A 20,384-nucleotide genomic window follows, 5' to 3' on the forward strand; every position below is an offset into this window, starting at 1 on the left:
AGTTCGATTTTATTATTTTAATCCATTGAATTCAACACAGAGAAGGTCATATGCTGACAGGACTGATGGTTCCCTCCAAACTCTGGTACATCCAAGAAAAAAATAAAACAAAACGAGCAAACGTGAGCAAGTCGGTGGAAGAGGGCAAACAACAGTGCTCGACATTACAACCCAACAACCCTTTCCAAGAAACTTCCCCAAATGTTAATCACTTCACAGTATAGCGTCGCATACGAAAACCTACACTTGACAAGGCAATGAAGAGAAATAATCCAACGTTCTGCTGTACGTGGGTGCGTCTGCGACCGAGTACAGTTATTAGCTTAAGTGAATCTGGTGTTAATGAAGTTGTGTAAATAGGAAGGTAAAGGGACGATATACAGCATCTTAAAACTTCTTTCACAGCACTAACACCGAGAACAGAGGACACATCATCAGCACACTGTGAGGGACTTCGTATACACACACAGATTTTTCATCAGGTCTCCGAAAAAATAAAAAACAAAAATCACCTTTTCACTTCTTTAAAGAGCCTTCATAGATACAGTGTGCTATCAATATCTTATAGAATAGGCAGGCAACATGTATCCTTAAAACGTACAAATACATCCAATACAAAGTTGCAATCTCACATACACATTTACCATTTTTGGATTGTTGCAGGTGCAAATACATAAAAGAAACTGGGCGAATGATTGACTCTACCCTGGCTACTATAAATACAGAGCTAACAGGACCGCTGCACAGAATGTGGACATCATCTGCTGGCAAACAGCAAAAAGGTCAGAAAGCACCAGGTGCAGAGAGGTCGTCAGCACAAGCCTCCAATCAAGCTTTCCCTTACGGTTCATCCGTTTCCTGAACGAAAAGATGTCTGATGATGACCGGAGGCTTGTTGCCCTGACGACCCTCCAGGAATAAAATAAAATATTGGAGGGAGAAAAAAAACAAACAAAAGTTTCATATTTCTCACAGAAGACGTCCCGGGTCGATCTCGTCGACTCCAAGTTTCACAGCGACGTTGAGCGAGCGATTTGACCCCAAAATACCTTTTTCTTTCAGTGCATTTGACATTTCACGACATGTACCATCCATAAAAAAAAAAAAGAAATAAAAGGAAGGAAGAGAGTGCAACTGTAGCAAAACAGAAGAACACAACACCAAAAAACAAACATCAAATACTGCAAGCTTAAGAAAAACTAAATCCACCACGGCGAAACGCTGTCGATAAATCAGTCAGCAGTGGGCGTGGGCCGGTTACCGGCTAAAACTTTCGGTCATATCTGTTGCTGCCTACTGCTGGTCAGCTGGTTGGAAAAAACAAACAAACAAACAAAAAACACTTCTACAATTTTCCTTCGCTTACAAGAAAAACAAAATTTGCCGTTTGTAAATATTTAAGTCTGTAAGATGCACGATAAGTCGTGGTGTGGAAGCTAAAGCAGCGTCATCCATCACTTTCATTAAGCCGACAGCATTTTAAAACTGCAGTGGATCTGAGTAGCATGTCAGTCAAGCAGCCCACTGCAGGTCAGCTGTCGGAGCAGAGCGCCCCACTAAGTAGAATCACACCTAATTTCAAGTTGTTCATTCAGTGTTAATCTAAAAAGACCAGAATGACAAAAGGTTTTTTTTGTCATTCTTTTCCTTTAATCTTTAAAAACTAAATAGTTCTTTAAATGTCTCAGACTTTTGTCTTTTAGCTATAACATTTGGGGTTTAATGTAATATTTTGAAGGAGAAACGTATTCTTTTATTTTAATCCGAAAAGGCAACGGCAACCTTGTGTTGTTCCTCACTAAATAAGTATGCATTAATTGGGGTGTAATCATAATTAGAAAGTGCGATTCAAAGCTAATGTTAAACAAGACTTTATTTTTATTATGATGTATAAAAAAAGAAAAACCTATGACATAAATATTGATTGTAATTGTTTTTTTTCCATACATAATCCAGATCTATTGTTAAATTTCAATTTTAATTAAAAATAAAAACAAAATAAACTGATTTCCATGACTTCATAGTATTGCTGTACATTTTGCATTTCATTTATACTTTTATATGTACCAAATCATTTTTGGTGAATTGTTTGGCAAATGTCAAAGAAATCAGAGAAGCGTTTCACTTGTCGGACCGCGGGCGGTCCTGTACTGTTTAGCCAAAAGTGGTTCTGTAACACAACCATCAAAACTATCTGCTATAAAAACACAAAAATGAACATTCGCTGCCGTTTGAACGTCATGAAACTGCCTCTTAATCAGCGTTTTGATCTATTCTTGGAACAGCTTTAAACACAGAGCAGAGATTGTAAAACAATGTAAACAAATTACTTCCTCAATAAGCAAATGAATATAAAAAAAGCTTTCCCTAAATTCGGTCTCTCCTACCTCGATGCAGGAATGTGACAGGAGATGTTAAACTACGTGAAACAGTGCTTGTTTTTTCTTGAATGAGGTGACATGGTGGAAATGTTAAGAGTAAAAATAGATAGAAAGGGTACAGGGGAGCCAGAAGTGAAGAGAGATCTGATGAGATGTGGTTACTCGTGGCATCTGGTCCCGTGATCCTCCTACAGCTTAATTGAGGAGCCTAGCCGAGGCTGGTGATGTTTGCTTTTCCACCAGGGGGCGCCACAATGCGTTGAGTGGTGCGACGTGGAACGTTGTCATCTATCTGGGCGCCTTAAAGGTAAAGCGAACATGACGTTGACTGGAAGGTTTCAGACCAACTTGCGTGAGACTCAACGAGGAGCTGCATTCATGCGTCGACTCACCGGACAGGCTGAAGCCAGACTGGTGGAGGTTACGCACTGGCTGATGAGTGAACTGCTGCTGCTGCTGCTGCTGCTTGGCGGGGGACGTCTTCATCGAAGAAACCGTGGACATCACCTTCGGAGAGACGGTCACCTCACACACTGGCCCGTCGTACTGGCCCCTGGGGACTCCTCGCAGCTCTGTGAGCTAAACGAGATGGGTAACTTCGTCAGAGGAAACGGTCTACAGCCAACTCTAAATAATGCATTTGAAATGTTCTTTATCCCAGGGACTAATTATGTCACAAACAACTCAGAACAAGAACAGGGTGCGCATGTTGGAATGTATTGCAAAGAGTCAGCATCATGCTGAGGGTTCATTTCCCCAGCATTGCACAAATACTGAATGATAAACAAGGACTACTGACAAAGTGTTCAACTTCGCATCAAATCAACAGCCAGATGATTGAAACTTTAAAAAAAAAACTCAAATAAGGCCGAAATGATTAATCAATTATTGAAATAATGTCAGTTAATTTAAATCGACTGATTGTTAACTAAACAGTACAGACTAAAAAAATGCAACTTGCTGAAAGAAAAACACAATTAGAGCAGCAATTATGCAAAAACAGTACAATAAACATATTTAATGCTTATAAGATGAAAAACTTGTATACATTTCTATAAATATGCATCCTTTACAAAAATAATTAAGCGTATGCTGAAGGAATGCAGTTACTGCATTTTAGGCCATAACATGTTTATTTTCTCATTAAAATTCAATTGTTGCATTTTAATCCCTTTTAATTTTTGGTAACACTTTATTTGAAGGGGTGTGCATAAGACTGACATGACACTGTTATGCTTATGACAGTTGTCATGAAGTGTCATTCGGTAAATTACTTTTAATGCAAAGTTGCTCTAAAAGTTCCATTAAAAGTCCATTAAAAATGCCAACTTTGCATCAAATTATCATAATTTACAAAATCATGCAAAGTTGGCATTTTTAATGGACTTTCAATGCAACTTTTACAGCAACTTTGCATTAAAAGTCATTATTTATCGAATGACACTTCATGACAACTGTCAAACATTCATAGAGACTTCTTTATGTTCATGACAGGTGTTTGTGTCATGTTTATGACAGTGTCATGTCAGTCTTACACACACCCCTTCAAATAAAGTGTTACCTATTTTTTTTTATTAATTGTTGCAAAATGTATGCATTTTGCATACAACTTTAATATTACATAAAATAAGCCAGTGTTCAAATGAAAAATCTACGGAATGTGAAAATTTTTTGTTAGCTTAATCGATTAATGAACAGAATAATCAATTACTAAAATAATCGTAAGCTGCAGCCGTGAACTTAAAACATGATGTTTTTCAGGCCATTGATCCACAACATACATCAGAACCAGGCTCGCTTTGACGAGCTCTACCAATTCTGATAGAGTAGAAAAACGTCCATCAAGATTTAAGCCAACAAACTTGTTGATTGCTACATAATCCATGTGGTTTCTGTGCAACTTGCTAAGGTATCAGTCAAAAGCCTCAAATTAAAATAACATTCAGAATGTTTGTGAATACTGAGAGAACTTTCTCTAGTTTGAGCAGAGTGATTGTACAGAGGAGCTTGTGTTTTAATAAAAACCCACCCTGCTGCGGGCCTTTATCCTCTTGTACACGTGGTCTGAGAAAGGTTTGCGGCTGATGTAGCGCCCGCAGCCCTCCGTGGTGTGGAGCGTGCCCTCCTCCAACACGATCTTACCCTGGCTGATGACCACCAGAGGACCGCCATGCACCTCTGTCCCTTCAAAGATGTTGTACTCTACAGCCTGTGACATGAAGAGGTGTGATTAGCAACTTTCTGCCTTACAAGGCAATGCAACAGGTGGGAAACAAAGAAAGTGGGAGGAAGAAAAAAAAACAACAGGCTAGTTAAGAGTCGGACCAGGTTGTGGCTCTTGGCAGAGATGATCTTCGTCAGATCTGGGTCCCACAGCACGAGGTCAGCATCCGAACCCACGGCGATGCGACCTTTGCGAGGGTACAGGTTGAAGATCTTGGCTGCGTTTGTGCTGGTTACCGCCACAAACTGGTTCTCATCCATCTTTCCAGTTACCTGTTAAAGACGGGGCGAGTAAAGGAAACACGATGACGGCAGATGTTTTAAAGGACTGATTTTCTAGTCTTATAAAATAAGATCCCCCTTACCACACATTTGTCCCAGACAAGAGGCATCCTCTCCTCGGTGCCGTTGGTGCCTTCTGGAATCATGGTGAAATTATCTTTGCCTACTGCACGCTGGGATGTATGGAAAGTGCAGTGAGCACTACCAGTTACCTGCAGGTCCCCACTGGAAACATATACAGAAATCAAAAAACTATCTATTTGCCTCATGAATTACAAATCCACAAAGGGTGCATCATTAACAATTTGGTTAAATAAAGAGATTGTGAATGGAAGCGAGGTGGAGTTCTGCATGTCGTGCTGCTGAGCTCCAGCCTTTTTTTAGCTCCTGGCTCTTCGTGCCTACCATGACAGCAGAGAGTTGAGGTAGTCGGGGGTGGTGGGATCGGGGCTGAGCGGCGGCGAGGTGACAAAGGCTGCTGCCTTGGCCCAGTTCTTGCTCCAGTAATGGGTGCCATCTGTGCCCAAGCTGGCAGAGATGGGCTCTCCGTAAACCACAGCACCTGCAGGAGCAGACAGGTTGATGTCAGTGCAAAGAAAAAAAGGATCAAAACAAGAGAAAAAGTTTCTCCTCTCCTCTTTTTTTTTTACCCTTTTTCCGAGCGAGAGCAATAACATCGGCCGAGCTCTTGCTCATCACCTTGGTGATGTACAGGGGGCAGTTGGTCTGATTGGCTATGGTGACCGAGCGGTTAACGGCCTCGGCCTCCACCTGTGAGTAATGACAGGCGCACGCAGAGGTCACACACATGGGTCTTGTGTTCTGAATTCAGAGCGTTTGCTGCTTTTATCCTCCAGCAGTACGGTGAGGAGCCTTACCTCCTCTGGACGGCTAAGTACGTGGCCTTCAGGACCGACGATGCCCAGCTCTAATATGCGTTTCTGCTCCTGAAACACACGAGCGAGACAGTTAGAAAAAGAAACGAGTTACTGTAGCAGAGACAAGACTTTATACGTCTTTTTTTTTTTAGATTTTGGCAAAAATTGCAATATATACGTTTTCCAGCTTGCTTTACAAATAATAAAATAATCACAAAATGATCCATTTGTATTCAATACATCCTTTGTAGAGCCACTTTTCACTGCAAGGTAAGAGTTTAGAGAAACTTTGTGGATGTAGAGTGTGACATTTTTGGCCATGTTAGTGTGAAAACAGCTCAAGCTCAGTTGGACCGACTCTGAAGATTCATTTTCAAGTCACAGATTCTTTAATGGGTTTTTGTCATTCCAACAATTTTTGCAGCTTTTTCAAGATTTCTTCCAGGATTGACCTTCATCCATCTTCCTATCTGACTTTACCTGCTTGCCTGTCCAACATCATGAGACTTTCAATACCATGGGTCACTGTGGAGAAGTTCGTCTTCAGAGAACAGCTGGGATTAAATGACATTTAGATTTAGGTGACCTGTGCTTAGTAGCTAGGTGAATGCTTGAGCTGATTGCACTAGATTTTATTTAGAGGTATTAAAGCAAAGGAGGCTGAATACAACTCTATGCAACTAGAGGTGCACCGATTGCAGTTTTCTGGCTGGTCACGGGTCTTAAAGTCTAACTAGCCGATTACCATTTTGGCTGATAGATATTATTTTATAACTGGAACTATTGCCAAAATCTCCAATAATACAGAAAAAAGTCTAGATTTGTCTCTAGTAGCTTTTTTTTTTTTTTTAAAGAAAGATGCAAGAGACGTCAGAAAAGTTGCTAAGTTGGAAGCAGTGGGGCGACTATTGCTCATCCAAACATGCAGACATGACCTGGTGGGTGGGTCTCTCAGTGAGCCCTGTATTGCAGCAGAGAAAACTGTGATAGTGGCTGATTTTCAGACCATTGTTGAGGAAGATATGATTAGTTTAACAGGTAAGTATTGGTTGATTACTCAGAATTAAAGAAATCGGTGCAGATTGAACGATTCACCCCTATATGCAACACTTCTCAGATTAATATTTGTAAAACGTTGCTGCTCTTTTCCTTTTACATAAAATCCAAATAATATATATTAAAGTTTGTGGTTGCAAGAAAGCAAAATGAAGGACACCGTAGTGGTCTTACCTCTGCAACAATGTCTCCGTTCTCGGCGTGAACCTGAGCGATGGCTCCCAGGTCTCTGACGACACTGAACACCTCATAGATCTGCAAGAACGAGATGTGCATCAGTTAACCGAGAGACGCCAAAACCAACAGGCAACCTTTGAAGTGAAATGCTGCTACAGAAAGGTCAGCAGAGATCCCTCTGAGGTGGGCCACAATCAAAGCATACCTGAGAGTCAGAAAGCTGGAAAACATCCTTATAAGCCAAATAGACCAGGAAAGAGTTGACACCTGAAGATAGAAAGCTTTATGAGAGAAAACAGCCAAAAGGTTGAAAAGAGGGCAAAGGAGGGAAAACTGAGAGCAAACTGGAAAAAAAAAATAAGATTAAAGAAACAGGCAACATTCAGTTAAGGGTGATCATTTAAAGGGTTGACCACAGTCAGAGGAGCAGCAGACGTTTGAGAGAAAGCAATCAGCGTGTCCTACATACCGTGATCCTTCACTAGCGTCTCCATCTCCTCCTGGGTGCTGTTATTCCACTCAGTGATGTCCACGTGCAGAGAGTAGTCACAGCAGGACTTGCTGTCAGCCCACTCTCTCCACTGTTTGAAAGCAGTGACCAGGCTGACACCGGGCTCCGGTACCACATGGTCGACTAATGAGGGCCGCAAGACAAAAACAAAACAGAAAAACATGTTAGTATTTTGCTTGTGGAACAACAACAAGCATCCAAAGGAAATCATACGCTCGGCAGCATGGATGTCTGCACGCAACTGATCATGGTTGTGCCGCCAGCCAGCGCCGCCCGGGTGCCCTGGTAGAAGTCGTCCGCCGCCACCATGCCTCGGTCGGGCATCTGGAAGCGGGTGTGCACATCAATGCCCCCCGGCATCACCATTCTGCCGTGGGCTTCTATGATCTTGACTCCACCCGGGACAATGAGGTTGTCTCCAAGTTGCCTGAAGGAAACCACAAAACAAAAGAACAGCAGGAACTTGAATCCCTGTTAACAAGCCCTGTCACATGGGTTAATGGTAACCCCAAAGCACAACTTACTTAATGACTCCATCTTCCATGTAGATATCAGCCAAGAAGGACTGATCATCGTTCACTATCTTTGCTCCCTTGATGAGGAGACGGTCACTCTGAAACAAGATTTATCTGTAAATCAAACATATTCTCCTTTTTTATGATCTAAGAAGCCAAAACGTCTCATAGTGTAATTTCACTTTGAACCTGATAAACCAGTGAATAAATACATATTCAAGCACTTTAAGGTCCTTGCATACTTAAAAATAAAATTCAAGCATTTTCAAGGACTTCAAGCACTCATAAGAATTACCTTTTTCAACCAAGCATTTTTCCTTCCATTGAACTTTCTGTCAATATATTATAAGCAGTATAAACACTCCTAGCTTCTTCAGTGATGGTCTTCTCTTGCTTAACCTCCTTTTAGAGCTGGACAATAAATGTTAGTATTTTGATCACGTTTCTATTGCGATAGAAACGTGATCAATATTAATAGCCATTACGTCTGGAAGAATATTCAATACATAGAACGTTCACTCAACTCTGATCCAGAACCGCACAGCATTCTGGGAGATGTAAGCAGAGAAAGGGCTCTAGCTGCTCAACGCTGGTGGTATCAACTAACTCACTCGCTCTTTGGTTACTTAGCAACAACGGATTTGCAGCAGCAGTTTAAGGTTTCGCTACCGTGAGTCATAGTTGCTTAATGTTAAAGATAAAAAAAACAATGAGGAGTAAAAACTGTGGATAAAACAAGAAAGGTCACGTCAGCAGTTTGGAAGCAATTCAGATATTTAGAACAAAAACAAATCAATGGACATCGACAATCATAGATAAACTGATATGAAATACATACATCAGGTTTTTCAGCCCGACCTCGTTGTACAGCGAACATCCATGATTGTGTTGGAAAACCATCAAGTCAGTAAACTACAATTTACACCATTAATTCGGAAAACAAACTATTCAAGATTACTCTGCAGGACATATCAGTCCTACCTCATTATACAAAGGAGGAGAAATCTTTGATCAAAACCATGAGGTAAGAGCAGAGTCTCCTACATGCCACAATTAGCTGTAACCGAATGAGATGAAAGAAAAACGCAGCACGCTGCCCTACTTCTTCTTCAGGCTTTCTGGGCCCTGTGAGGGAGGCATTTAAACCTAATGAAGGTGGTACATGTATTCTCCAGGGCTCACAGCAGGAAATGTTTGGTTTTTCAAGGCTGTAGCCATGAGGAGGAACACGAATGCATTAGGTATAGATACCAGTGATGTATTGTCGGTATTTGGGTTATACAGCTTTAACGTTGTGGACTAAGTGGTCAGCATTAGGAACACAAAGTTTCACATTTAAAACAATTTTTAATTAAAGATGGTACATTCAAACTCTCCATAGATTTACAGCTATAAACTGAGCAGTTTTACTATGACATTAGCCTACCAAGTAACATGTCGAGCAGCCTGTGATTTAAAATTTGAGCAAAAACTGCTAAATTTACAACCTTAACTTTAAACCAGAGTTTATCAAGTTGAGATGGTTAAGGAAACCCAATATGACAGGAAAAAAAAACTGATGATTACAAATGAATGACTTAAAATGCAGGGAGCCTCATTACTAGCTGACGCATATGGTGTCATTATTAACACATCGAATTATAAAACTGCACCAATCAATCTACCAGAGATCAGAAATGGATAATTACCTCATAAATGGCAGGTTAAATACCAAAAAGAATCTGCTTTCCTCCCAGTGCACTGAATGCATCAAAACTAATAATTCCCACAATTTCTGACTTGTAAATCCAACAACCAGCACTTTGTGTGATTTTTTTAAAAAGAAAAAAAAGACAAAACTTAGGGACACATGATATGATGCACGATTAGGGGAAAATGTGTAAATTATTATTATTTTTGGTTTCAAAACTAACAGCGGAAGAATCTTTTTATGTGCCATTAGAAAAAATATATATGATTTGGCAGAAAATTGAGTATTTTCTTTAATTTTAACAAAAATAAATAAATAGTTGCTATGAAAGATAAAGACTGTACAGTCTAAACTTGGTGTTTTGTTCTTCACTCTGTCCTGACACCAGACCCTGAAGGTCTCTAACACGGATTTGTTGTCTCCATACTTAGTCTGAGATTTTCTTGCTGTTTGCTTACAACCCTCAGCTGACCTGAAGATGTCCTCAAATGACCTCAATGAGCTGAGCAAATTAAAGCTACTATCCAGTGCTGCTGAAAAACACAGCTGGGTAACAAACTGTAAACTGAAACAGCGAGATTTCACAAAATATTAAGATTTGAAAATGTAAGTAAGATTGGTAGCTGCTTCGAATGCGTTTAGGTTGATGACATCACAAGAAGCACCAGAATAACACATCTGATCAATTACCGTTAGTAAACACTATGGCAGACGAGCAAACTTTAAAATAATTAAATTGACTCTGAGGCATTCATGTGGCATTTAAGCAAGGTGTTCAACCATCAGTGATGGTCTCCAATAGCTACCAACCCATGATCAATACTGCTGTGGGTGGCGAAGCTAAAGCAAACGCTTCTGATCGTCTGCAGAACTTGAACTGGTACAAATGTGCATATTTACAACTTGTAAATGAGTAGATTTTACAAGTGTTCTGTTTGTATTGCCTTACATTCGTGATTTGACAGTTCAGTGACAATGCAAGCATTTTGAACACATAATACTTTAGCTTACATTGAGAACTTACATGTTTTAAAAATAATTTCAATTGAACAGGCCATGTTTTTTAACTGGAACAACTTGGTTCAAAACAGTCAATAAAAATGAAAACTGACCAGGTGTGCTTCACAAACTGATTAAAGTCAAAACCTTTAAAAGAAGGAACCCAAATAAAAACTTGCAAGTATAAAAAAAAAAAAAAAAACCATGAAGGGAAACATTGCCACATTCAGTAGACTTCTGATCTGCTGTCTCCTGCTGTTTGAGACGACACCAGAGGCAGGTCCTGCATCTGAAGTTTGACTGATTTTGTGGAAAAGTCTGGCCAGTAGTTCTAAAGTCCACCGCTCTGACTGTGACAGCTACATAATGAAGACATGGCGTCTGCAGAGATGCTTTCTGCTGACCTACTTTACGAGGGGGTTTATTTCTCTTACAATTAAATACAGTGGAACCCCATTCACCTGATGTTATGAAGATTTTTTTTTTTTTTTAATCTTACATTAAGAAGGCCAAATGTTGACAGGTTAACATAAATAGAAAGAAGACGAAGATTGACGGATGAAATGATAGCTATGAAGGAATGTTTTTTTTTAACCTGGTAACTACACCAGAGGTTGAGGAAGAAGCTGGAGGCTGGGAATAAGGGACACCTTCACTTACACACACAGGTGCATTTATGATAGAAGGCAGCTTCAAGTGACAAATCCAGTGAATTATTCTTATTGTTCATCCCTGACCTGGAGCTGATGAGGAGCTGCAGCACAGCTGCTGCTGACAGCGTCAATGTAAATGAATGGTCGTAGCAGCTAACAGCTAGCTTCTAGCTGATTCTTATCCCCGCCGCACTTACAAGAGACAGATAAATAAAACAGACACGTGTCACTCACTGTAATTTTGGGGATGTTCTTCTTTCCTTGGTAGCCGGACATGTTGAAATTCCCCCCCAACACCGCTGCCCCCCTGGTTTTAGTTGAGGCTAACGCTAGCTGCCTATAAAAAAAAAGGATGAATGAATGCTCTGCCTCTCGGCCAGTTGACGCCCCGGCTCAACAATGTCTGTCCCGGACTATTTATAACGATAGCCTGCTAAATGTGCGTTGGGTAGCTAGGATAAAGCTGCAAATTGAGATTTGCCTTTGCCTAACAGTGGAGAATCTCTATATTTACGGCTAGACCAGGTCTCTGCAGACCATAAAGCCACCAAGAAGACAAGGGCCACAAAGAGGGACGGAGCATGCGCACTGCCCCGCCCTGCACATCTTACTGGTCCATGATCCTGATCCATGTTGCCGTCCCTATGACAACATTTAGGTTGAAATACAGACGCCATTAATCCTACTAAAACAATCTGACAGTGATTAATTTATCCAAAAGAACGTTTGAGCTAAACTAGCCCTTTTAATGGGTGTCATGTACAAGCATAATTACTTTTCAATGGGGTAAAAATAAACTAATTGATAAATAGGTAATATAGAACAAAACCATTTAGCAACATTTAACAGCAAAGATGAATTATGTAAATTATGTAAATCTCATGATTTAAATTTCTGAAATGGTTTTCAATTCAGTGTGTTTCCCAAGTCAGTATTTTAACTAATTTAGTCTTAGTGATTGGATTGAATTAAATTTGTAAATCTTCATAGTATTGGAAATGCTTTTAATTTTGTTTTTCTTTTTTATGTAATTTATCTGTTTTTATACGGATTAAAAGGAAATAGGATTATTTTATCCGTCAGACAGGAGTAGAAAAATAGGTAAATATGACAACTACTAAAATGTGACAAAGTAAATTTTAAGTAATTCTGGCCAAAAGCATAGGTCTGCATCACTATACTCTTCTCTTGTTGTTGTAGAGTTTGCATGTTCTTGCATATCTGGATGTCCTCCAGTCTATCGTGCTTTTTTACCCAGTCCAAAAACATGCGTGTTAATGTAAATGGTCTCTCTAAATTGCTCAAATGTCTAAATGTGTGCAGTTTTCCGTCTTGCTTGTCTCAGTGTTGTCCACTGAAGTAAGCAAGGTTTCAAGATAAATCTACTTCCTGAGCAACGATTCTTCCAAGATGCCACACTCTCAAGTAGTTTTTTTTATTTATTATATCTTAATCATTATTTTTTCTTTGAATTTTTGCTTTTGCAATCTCTGGACCTAACCATGATAGCATGCTGTGCAGTTTGTGCTCTTAGAAAAAAAAAGGAACGTAAACAAAACAATGACAAAATGAGTCATGTTAGGTTGTCATTGCAATCATAAAAACTATATAGAACTTAGCTGTTTTATTGCTTATATATCATGCAGCCCTAGACCACACAGGCTAAGGGTGGTAACCATATTGCATTCTGAGATTCGGGGTTATTGAGAAACCTTCCTCTTTCCCATTTGTAATATTCATTAAATATGAATTTATTACTGTGTGATCACATTTAAATTCCAAAATGCTCTTCACTCCACACAGATATACTGTACATAGATCTGTAGTTTATGAGCTGGCCACCTAAATCAAGCATCACAGCTTAGAACTGAAACCAAAACGGACAATTTTGTACATTGTAGTTTATATTTGTATATGGTTATAATCCATCAACAGAGGAGCCATGCAATGAGCACCAACATACAGAAATGCACACATTATCTGTAATTAACGATTTCTATATCATCATACTCGATGGTCCACAGACACTGTACATAATATAGTATATATTAGGTGAAATTATTGTACAGTGAAACCAAGATTAAAGTCAGATAACACTTCTGAAATAGGCCCCAGAAAATATCTTCCTCTGTGGTGGTGATTTATGCAGCTAAAGCCCTAGCAACCCTAGCAACTGAGCAAAAGCACAATACTCACACTGCCACAATGCATAAGATACACTGTAATATGCATTAATAATCAATGTATAAACAAGTTATACAATGTTGAGAGATGTACATAGCACAGGGATGGTCACAGCTTAAATTAATCTTCACATGTACATAATTAAATATCTAAACATATAAGAAAACAAAACAAATCAGAAAGCATAAAATAGGCCACCAATGTGCAGTGGTGAAAGGTAAATGTTTTGGCACTTTGCTACTGCTCCTATATGTTACAAAAAAGGGATATGTCAGAAAAAAAATTCATAAAAGAAGTAGCTTTTGGCCTGGTATATTATCTTCCACTCTAGATGCCACTAATAATAAAACATTCCAACTCTTCATAGAAACATTTTTGGGACAAGATAGTAGGATAATGTTTAGGCTTGGCAACTCAACAAAGTTTATATAGAAACCCTCTGGGGATCAACGTGTTATGAATACCATCCTCAAAATTGTGCAAAATTTTAAAAAAAAAAAGCAGTGCTTCAGCATTCAGCTCTGAACAGCAGTTCACTGCACCTTGACAGTAAGGCCCTGTTCACAGTAGACAAAGACGACACCTCAACGTTAAATATCAACCAGAACATTCATCAGAAACCTCCAAATTCTGCAGACTGTAAAGAGGAATCCTAGATCATCTGAAGCACATGGCAATAGTACCGGATAACAACCCAGCAGGAAAACCTATGTCCTAGGTAGTAGGATCACATTAAAATGCGGTTTTCCATCTTTGCCGCAATCCAGCGACATTCAAATGATTCTAAAACGCCTGGAGATTGCAGGGTGGCCTTACTCAGGTGTGAAGTGAGCCTTAAAGTCACAAACTTTGAAGCTATCAAAGTCTCTCCTGTTCCCCAAAGTCAATTAGTTCATAAAGCAGTTATGGCGTAAATAACATATGCCTTCCTTTCTGCTGTTTAGAACACCTAAAAGAAAACCTGTAGCTCAGCAGAAATACCAGAATCGATATGTTCAATATCAAGACACAAAAGGAAACTTCAACTTGATGCCACCTGACATAAGGTCCGTGGCAAGTTAGATTTTGAGTTAGATTCAAGTCGGTGACTCGCGTATACAATAAAGCCCCAGCCCGTGTCAAAATCTGGTGGAGTGCAACTACATAATTAATCAGCATGACTACATCTACAGTGTGACACCAGTTAATGCAGATTGGAAGAGAAAGACGTGGGTGTAGGACAGATGCACAAGTGAGAGCTTGACTTCAGGAGGCGTTTGGGAGGCTTGGAGATAGGAGAACACCCAGGCACTGCTTCATCTTCTGCTCAGTAGGAGCTGGTGGCGGCTGTGGCAATTCTTTTCCCAATGTACACCCTAAAATAAAATCATCAAACATGTGAAATAGAACAACAAGCACAGAAAAAAAAATCTCCAAAATATTTTAAAACTACTAACAGATGACTCATCTTACCCAAGGCCAAGAGCCAGCATGTGTGAGATGAGCAGAGAAGGAATGAAAACTTTTAGGAATTCAGCAGAGAAGATGCCACCTTTCTTCATGACGCCGCTCTTCCGCATACTCAGAGACACTGAACGTCGGGGATGTCTGAAGTGGAATTCCCTGAGAAGGACAACCAGTTAATGTTGTTTCTGAGACCACTGGAGGAGAATAAGCCGATGTGCAGCTGATTCTGAGCTTGCCAGCGTACTAACTTTGGGGGGATGTTTTCAGGCCTACTAGACCAATTGGCCACCCAATCAACTTCTTTGTTCATCAAGATGTCATCCTCTCTGTCCATGTCTGCAGTATCATCCTCTGACTGGAAATATAAAGGCAAAAAGATGTGGAAAGAAATCCTCCCCCAAAAGACTTTAGCAGAGTCTATGTTCAACATGTCATTTTTAAAGTTTGGCTTGCATTTGTATTCATCTATCCTGAGTCAGTACTTTGCAGAACCACCTAACCTTTTGCTAGAATTACAGCTGCAAATCTTTTGAACTACATATGTAGCTTCTACTTGACATCAAGCAAACTTTCCATCTATCCATTATCTATACCTGGACTTAGGCCTGTCACGATAACAAATTTTGCTGGACGATTAATTGTCTAAAGAAATTATTGTGATAAATAATAATATTGTTTCAAGACCTTTTGACACTGATTTAATGGAAATGACTAATAATACATGCGATTTCCTGATATTTATTTTCAAAATAAAACGTAACACTGGAACTGATAAACTAAATAAACAAAACAACCAAAATAATAACAAAAATAACAAAAATAAAATGGATTCTCAGTCTCCATTAACAAAAAACAACATAAAGCCAAAGTGGAAATAAATACTGCATTCAACCAAAAGAGTGCAGATTATGAAGTCTGTATCGCCCTTCAGTAATCTATAGATTTAAATAGAGAAAACAGGCACATCCGACTACCTAATGCAATAGTTCACACTACACCATTTTTTGCCCCTATTTTCCCCTTATGACAATCTTAGATCGTTGGCCGATCTAACCCATCATCCTGCAGTGTGTGGTGTGTTACGGTAGATCGTCGTGGCAGCTCCGATCTAAATCAGGGGTTTTCCCCGACTGGGAGCTTAACGCTGAATGTGACAGGTAGCCAATCCGAAAACGCGGATTCTCCTCTGCGCTTTCTGAGGGGAAATTACCGAGGGGAATCCCAAACAGCTGAAACCGCGCAACCCGAAATCCAGCGGACATCGGAGATGATATGTGGAAACAACATTAATATTTATTTAACGTTTCGTGCAAAGAATATAGAAATGACAAGGGGAGGAGTTGGAGCCAAATTGCTACCGCAGTTGATAAACCCGGTAAGTTTTCAGCTGTTCTTCGTTAACGTAATAGGTTACAATGATTTTCCTTCAGTCAGGACTTTACGCTGACTCTATAGCCACATGCATCATTGATTAATGCCTGATTTTAAAATTAGTTAACTGGACTTGCAGCCGTTATTTTGTGCCCATGTGGCTGGACACCACACGGCACGACAAACCCGATCGAACCGTTATACCTGGGATTTCTGTCGGCTATGTGTGTCTCAGGGTTTGAAAAAATGTGCGTTGGACATTAGACTAAGGAAATGAGGAAGGGAGGGTCAGTGGAGAGCACCGGAGCTGAGCCTTTTTCATTCAGCGTCATCAACAGAAAGAAAAAAAGGCAGGAAAAGACGATAATTAAAACGATCTCGATAGGTTTTTTTTATCGTCCGATTAATTGATTTATCGTTTATCGCGACAGGCCTACCTGGACTTATACTGAGACTAAATTACACATATGTTGATGGTATTTCATAATTAGGGACTTCTGAGTGAAATTGCTTGCACAGGATTTTATTTTGGGCCATGAGAGATAGTTCTGGGAAAAATTTAACAACCATGTATCCTACCTTTACAATTAAGACCAACTTTGTACTCGTCAATCACATAAGACACATGGATGTTTGTGGTTTGATGTTACAAAACTTATTTTAAAAAGTTCCACAATTGTCAATACGTTTGCCAGGTATCCCTACCTGACTGCCTCTTGGACTGGACATCTCCACATCAAATGTTATCTGGCCATCATCCTGTGCGGAACTGGGTGGTCTGTGAGGACTGTGAGTGGGTTGGCAATAGTTTATATTAAAAAAATAAAATAAAATAAATACTTAGGTTTTACTGAAAACAGTAAAGGAAATGTGTGGCCTACCTCTCACAGGATGAATTACTTGGGCTGGACTCATGCTGAGCATCCAGAAGTATTTTTTCCATGTCTCCATTGTGGATAGAAGATGACGATGGCACATGTTCCAGTCCTCCAATCAGGGTTTCGTCACTTTCACCCTCTTCTAAAGGGGGGAGACTTTGACTCATGCCTGCATTTGCGTTGATTTGGTCTTCCGCAGGTGGCGTCAGCTGGCTGGTCTGCCTGCTCTGCCTGCTCTCTGCCCCTGTGTTACCATTCAGCTCCAGTTCTACCCAGGAGCCTTTGCAACACAATGATAAAAACAAGAAAATTAAGGGAGAATAGGTTTAATGTGTGTAGATGCAACCCAGTCAACAGCACAGTTAACACTAAAGTCATTTTTCACATGAAAACCTGTTGACCTATAAGTGCATCTCAACAAACTGGAACGTCATCAAAAAGTTACATTTGGTAATAAGGATTTAAAAAGTTTAAAACATATTGTGTGCTATAGCTAAAATATTTTATTTTGTTAAATTTAATGACAATGATTAAAAGTCAACATTCAGTTTCTCATAAAATTAGAATATAGCATAGGAACAACCAACAATAAAAAAACAAAATCTTCTTTGTACAGAAATGTTGTCGTGGTTTACACAGTCACGAGGAAGACTGCTGACTTGACAGTTCTCCAGCAGGACAAGCTATAAAATGTCAAAGTAGCTGTTTGTTCCCTGAGTGCTGTATCCGAGCATTAAAAAGGAAAACTGAATATACCACAGAAAAAGGTGCAAACACCATGGATCCCTGCATCATCACTGAGCTTGGAAACTTTATCACTGGATCTTGGATTCTGTGCCTCTTCACTTTTTATCCAGATTTTCAAATCAAATATCTGAAAAGAGAACCTTGGATCACTGGGCAACAGTCCAGTGCTTTTTCTCCTTAGCAAGTAATATACTTCAGATATTATCTCTGATTCAGGAGTGACCACAATGCAACAGTTACAGTCTCCGCCCTGAAAACATGTGTACATGGACGCTCAAGAAGCAGCCATATGCATTACCAAGTACAAGGTCAGCAAAGTCATAAAGTTTTACAGCACTTTATGCTTCCCTCTTTTGACAAGCTTTACGGGGATGCGGATTTCCATTTTCCAGCTGAATTTGACAGCCGCCCACTCTGCCTAAAGTACCAAAACCTAGCTTAATACTAGTATCACTGTACTTAATAGGGCAGTAAACTTACCTGAATCAAACCTAGATAATGTATAATGTATTGTCAAGTAGAAGACATGAAATGACACATCAGCAGAACCACAGAAGAGCCCTTAAAGTATTGAGTGCATACACTACACTGAAATACTTTCCAACAAGCCAGTATTTTTTGATTACTTTTTTCAAAGTTGGTCTTATGGAATATTTTAAAATTTTGTAATTTTTGAGTTTTAATTTACCGTTGACTAAGCTCAAATAGACACTTGGAATGTGTCACTCTTTGTGTAATGAATCCTATGAGATTTTGCTTTATGAGGAAAAACACCCAACTTTTGGCTGATTTCATGATTTATTCAAGCACACATTAAAAAATTACTGTTTCAACCATGGTGCATCCAGTGACCAGTAACCGTAGCAGCACGGAAGTCTTTGTGCCACTGCCCTACAAGCAGAGTTATGTAATCAGCTTGTCTGAGTACGGCATGTAAACCTTGTGATGGCATGTGACACCCCTTTCCTGTTTGGAGCTAGTTGGAGCTAACATTGGGTCCGAGGATGAACTAAAGCTGACTCGACGTCACATCTTCTGACCAATTTGACATCACTTCTCCTCTGGGGTCTTGCATAACTGTGGCGAGCAGTGTAGTGGGAACCAACCTGCCGAGACGTGTCGCTGCTCCAGCTGCCTTCTGACACACAAAGCGAGTCCTAATACCCCGACACATTAATAAGTCTCCACTCAAGGCAAAACACCAAGTTTCATTTTTACATGCGTGTTATTTGTTTACCCTCAGGCAAAATACGACCTCACTTCTTTTTTTTTTTTTGGACATTTTATGCTGCAAGATAACTGCATTTTGAAAGTACGGAGTTTTACATAATGCGTTTAAATATCTGCGATATATCTGTGCACATTTTAAAGAAAAAATATATCCTAAAGGGAACAAACGTGACAATTAAATTCGCCTTTTGTACCAAAGTTGTTTTCATTTTTTGGCTAAAGCTAAACCCACCCAGACCTCTAGCAATGATTGGCTGCTCAAGTGTCAATCAACAGTGTACCGTGCTACGATTGGCTAATTTGTTGTGACGTACAGAACATGTTCTCCATCCCAACGCGAAGACAAGGAAATCCCATCCCCAATCTAACTTTTACCATTACACCTTTGTAACTATATTGTCACGCATTAGTAAGGAACATACAAATATTTTTTTATGAAGGAAGACGTACCATTTACAATGACGACCTACCTTGCAGTCCAGGATCTTCGTTATTGTTTTGAGGAGCAGGAGCGGTAGACATGTTTGTTGACTATAGTTCTGACGCTTAACTAGGGTCTGCGCAGGCGCAGCTTCAAGACTTCAACGACAGTCTCGGAATCAGTGAACATTTTTTAATCGTTTACGTGAAAGTATAAAAGTAATCTGTTAAGGAATGCACACAAACGTAAAATGCATCGCCGCCGTGCAAGGTAAATGTGTGGATTAAAAAGTGTTTGCATGGAAAGGTTCATTCTGAGTGCTTTCAAAATGTATTTGTAATTTAGATGTTGCAGTCTGATGAGAATGAGCAGTTTGATTATTGACAGTAACGGATGGCCTCCCAACTTGGTTTAGTTTCTTGCAAAACTACTCAAATCCCATTAATTTTTTTTTTTACCTCCTCACAACCACAGACTAATATGTATTTTATTACAGAAGACAAATGTGATGAACAGAAAAAGCATAAACTCCTTGGGAAAATCTGAATAAAGTGGTTCACACTTACTTTGGGGTAAATCTCTAGTCCGTCTTCAAAACCAAAACCAAAAGACTAACCAAGGATAGCACTGATCAGAGAAAGAGTCAAGATGCGGGATTAATTAGATATGTCTAAAAACTGTTATGCACTTTACAGGTCTGGCCTTATAATAAAGTGGTGTGAAGTTGTGCCTATGCTATATT

The 20,384-nt window shown here is 39.6% G+C and overlaps 2 protein-coding genes across 3 annotated transcripts; both read right to left on the bottom strand.

Annotated features, from left to right (window-relative positions):
• Positions 1–2: 2 nt before the first annotated feature.
• dpysl2a (dihydropyrimidinase like 2a) lies at positions 3–11,951 on the bottom strand. The gene is made up of 14 exons (XM_008419107.3): positions 11,600–11,951; positions 8,033–8,121; positions 7,751–7,935; positions 7,467–7,631; positions 7,203–7,264; positions 6,995–7,075; positions 5,765–5,833; positions 5,537–5,657; positions 5,292–5,448; positions 4,970–5,111; positions 4,707–4,877; positions 4,411–4,590; positions 2,774–2,960; positions 3–2,681 (listed from the first exon to the last, which is right to left on the bottom strand). Exons 1-14 carry the CDS (start codon positions 11,639–11,641, stop codon positions 2,590–2,592), a joined length of 1,743 nt encoding a protein of 580 aa, XP_008417329.1. The 5' UTR covers positions 11,642–11,951; the 3' UTR covers positions 3–2,589.
• A 1,300-nt stretch (positions 11,952–13,251) lies between these two features.
• bnip3la (BCL2 interacting protein 3 like a) lies at positions 13,252–19,810 on the bottom strand. 2 transcript variants are annotated; one of them, XM_008419103.3, is made up of 6 exons: positions 19,692–19,810; positions 17,248–17,524; positions 17,072–17,153; positions 15,244–15,350; positions 15,002–15,151; positions 13,252–14,904 (listed from the first exon to the last, which is right to left on the bottom strand). In XM_008419103.3, exons 1-6 carry the CDS (start codon positions 19,741–19,743, stop codon positions 14,856–14,858), a joined length of 717 nt encoding a protein of 238 aa, XP_008417325.1. In that variant the 5' UTR covers positions 19,744–19,810; the 3' UTR covers positions 13,252–14,855. The 2 variants fall into 2 exon arrangements, with proteins under 2 accessions (XP_008417325.1, XP_081466675.1); XM_081610549.1 differs by having other exon boundaries at positions 19,672–19,763.
• Between the last annotated feature and the right edge of the window lie 574 nt (positions 19,811–20,384).

Source organism: Poecilia reticulata, chromosome 9 (genome assembly GCF_904066995.2).
Source record: "Poecilia reticulata chromosome 9, P_reticulata-male-v2, whole genome shotgun sequence".
NCBI classification, from domain to species: domain Eukaryota; kingdom Metazoa; phylum Chordata; class Actinopteri; order Cyprinodontiformes; family Poeciliidae; genus Poecilia; species Poecilia reticulata.

Coding starts and splice junctions, on each gene's coding strand:
- dpysl2a (XM_008419107.3), bottom strand. CDS start 11,641: ATGTCCGGCTACCAAGGAAAGAAGAACATCCCCAAAATTACA. Junction 7,632..7,750: donor TGGCGGCACAACCATGATCA/GTTGCGTGCAGA, acceptor GGCCCTCATTAG/TCGACCATGTGGTACCGGAG. Junction 5,834..6,994: donor ACGGAGACATTGTTGCAGAG/GTAAGACCACTA, acceptor CGTGTGTTTCAG/GAGCAGAAACGCATATTAGA.
- bnip3la (XM_008419103.3), bottom strand. CDS start 19,743: ATGTCTACCGCTCCTGCTCCTCAAAACAATAACGAAGATCCTGGACTG. Junction 17,525..19,691: donor CGAAGATCCTGGACTGCAAG/GTAGGTCGTCAT, acceptor TGTGTTGCAAAG/GCTCCTGGGTAGAACTGGAG. Junction 14,905..15,001: donor ATGCTGGCTCTTGGCCTTGG/GTAAGATGAGTC, acceptor ATTTTATTTTAG/GGTGTACATTGGGAAAAGAA.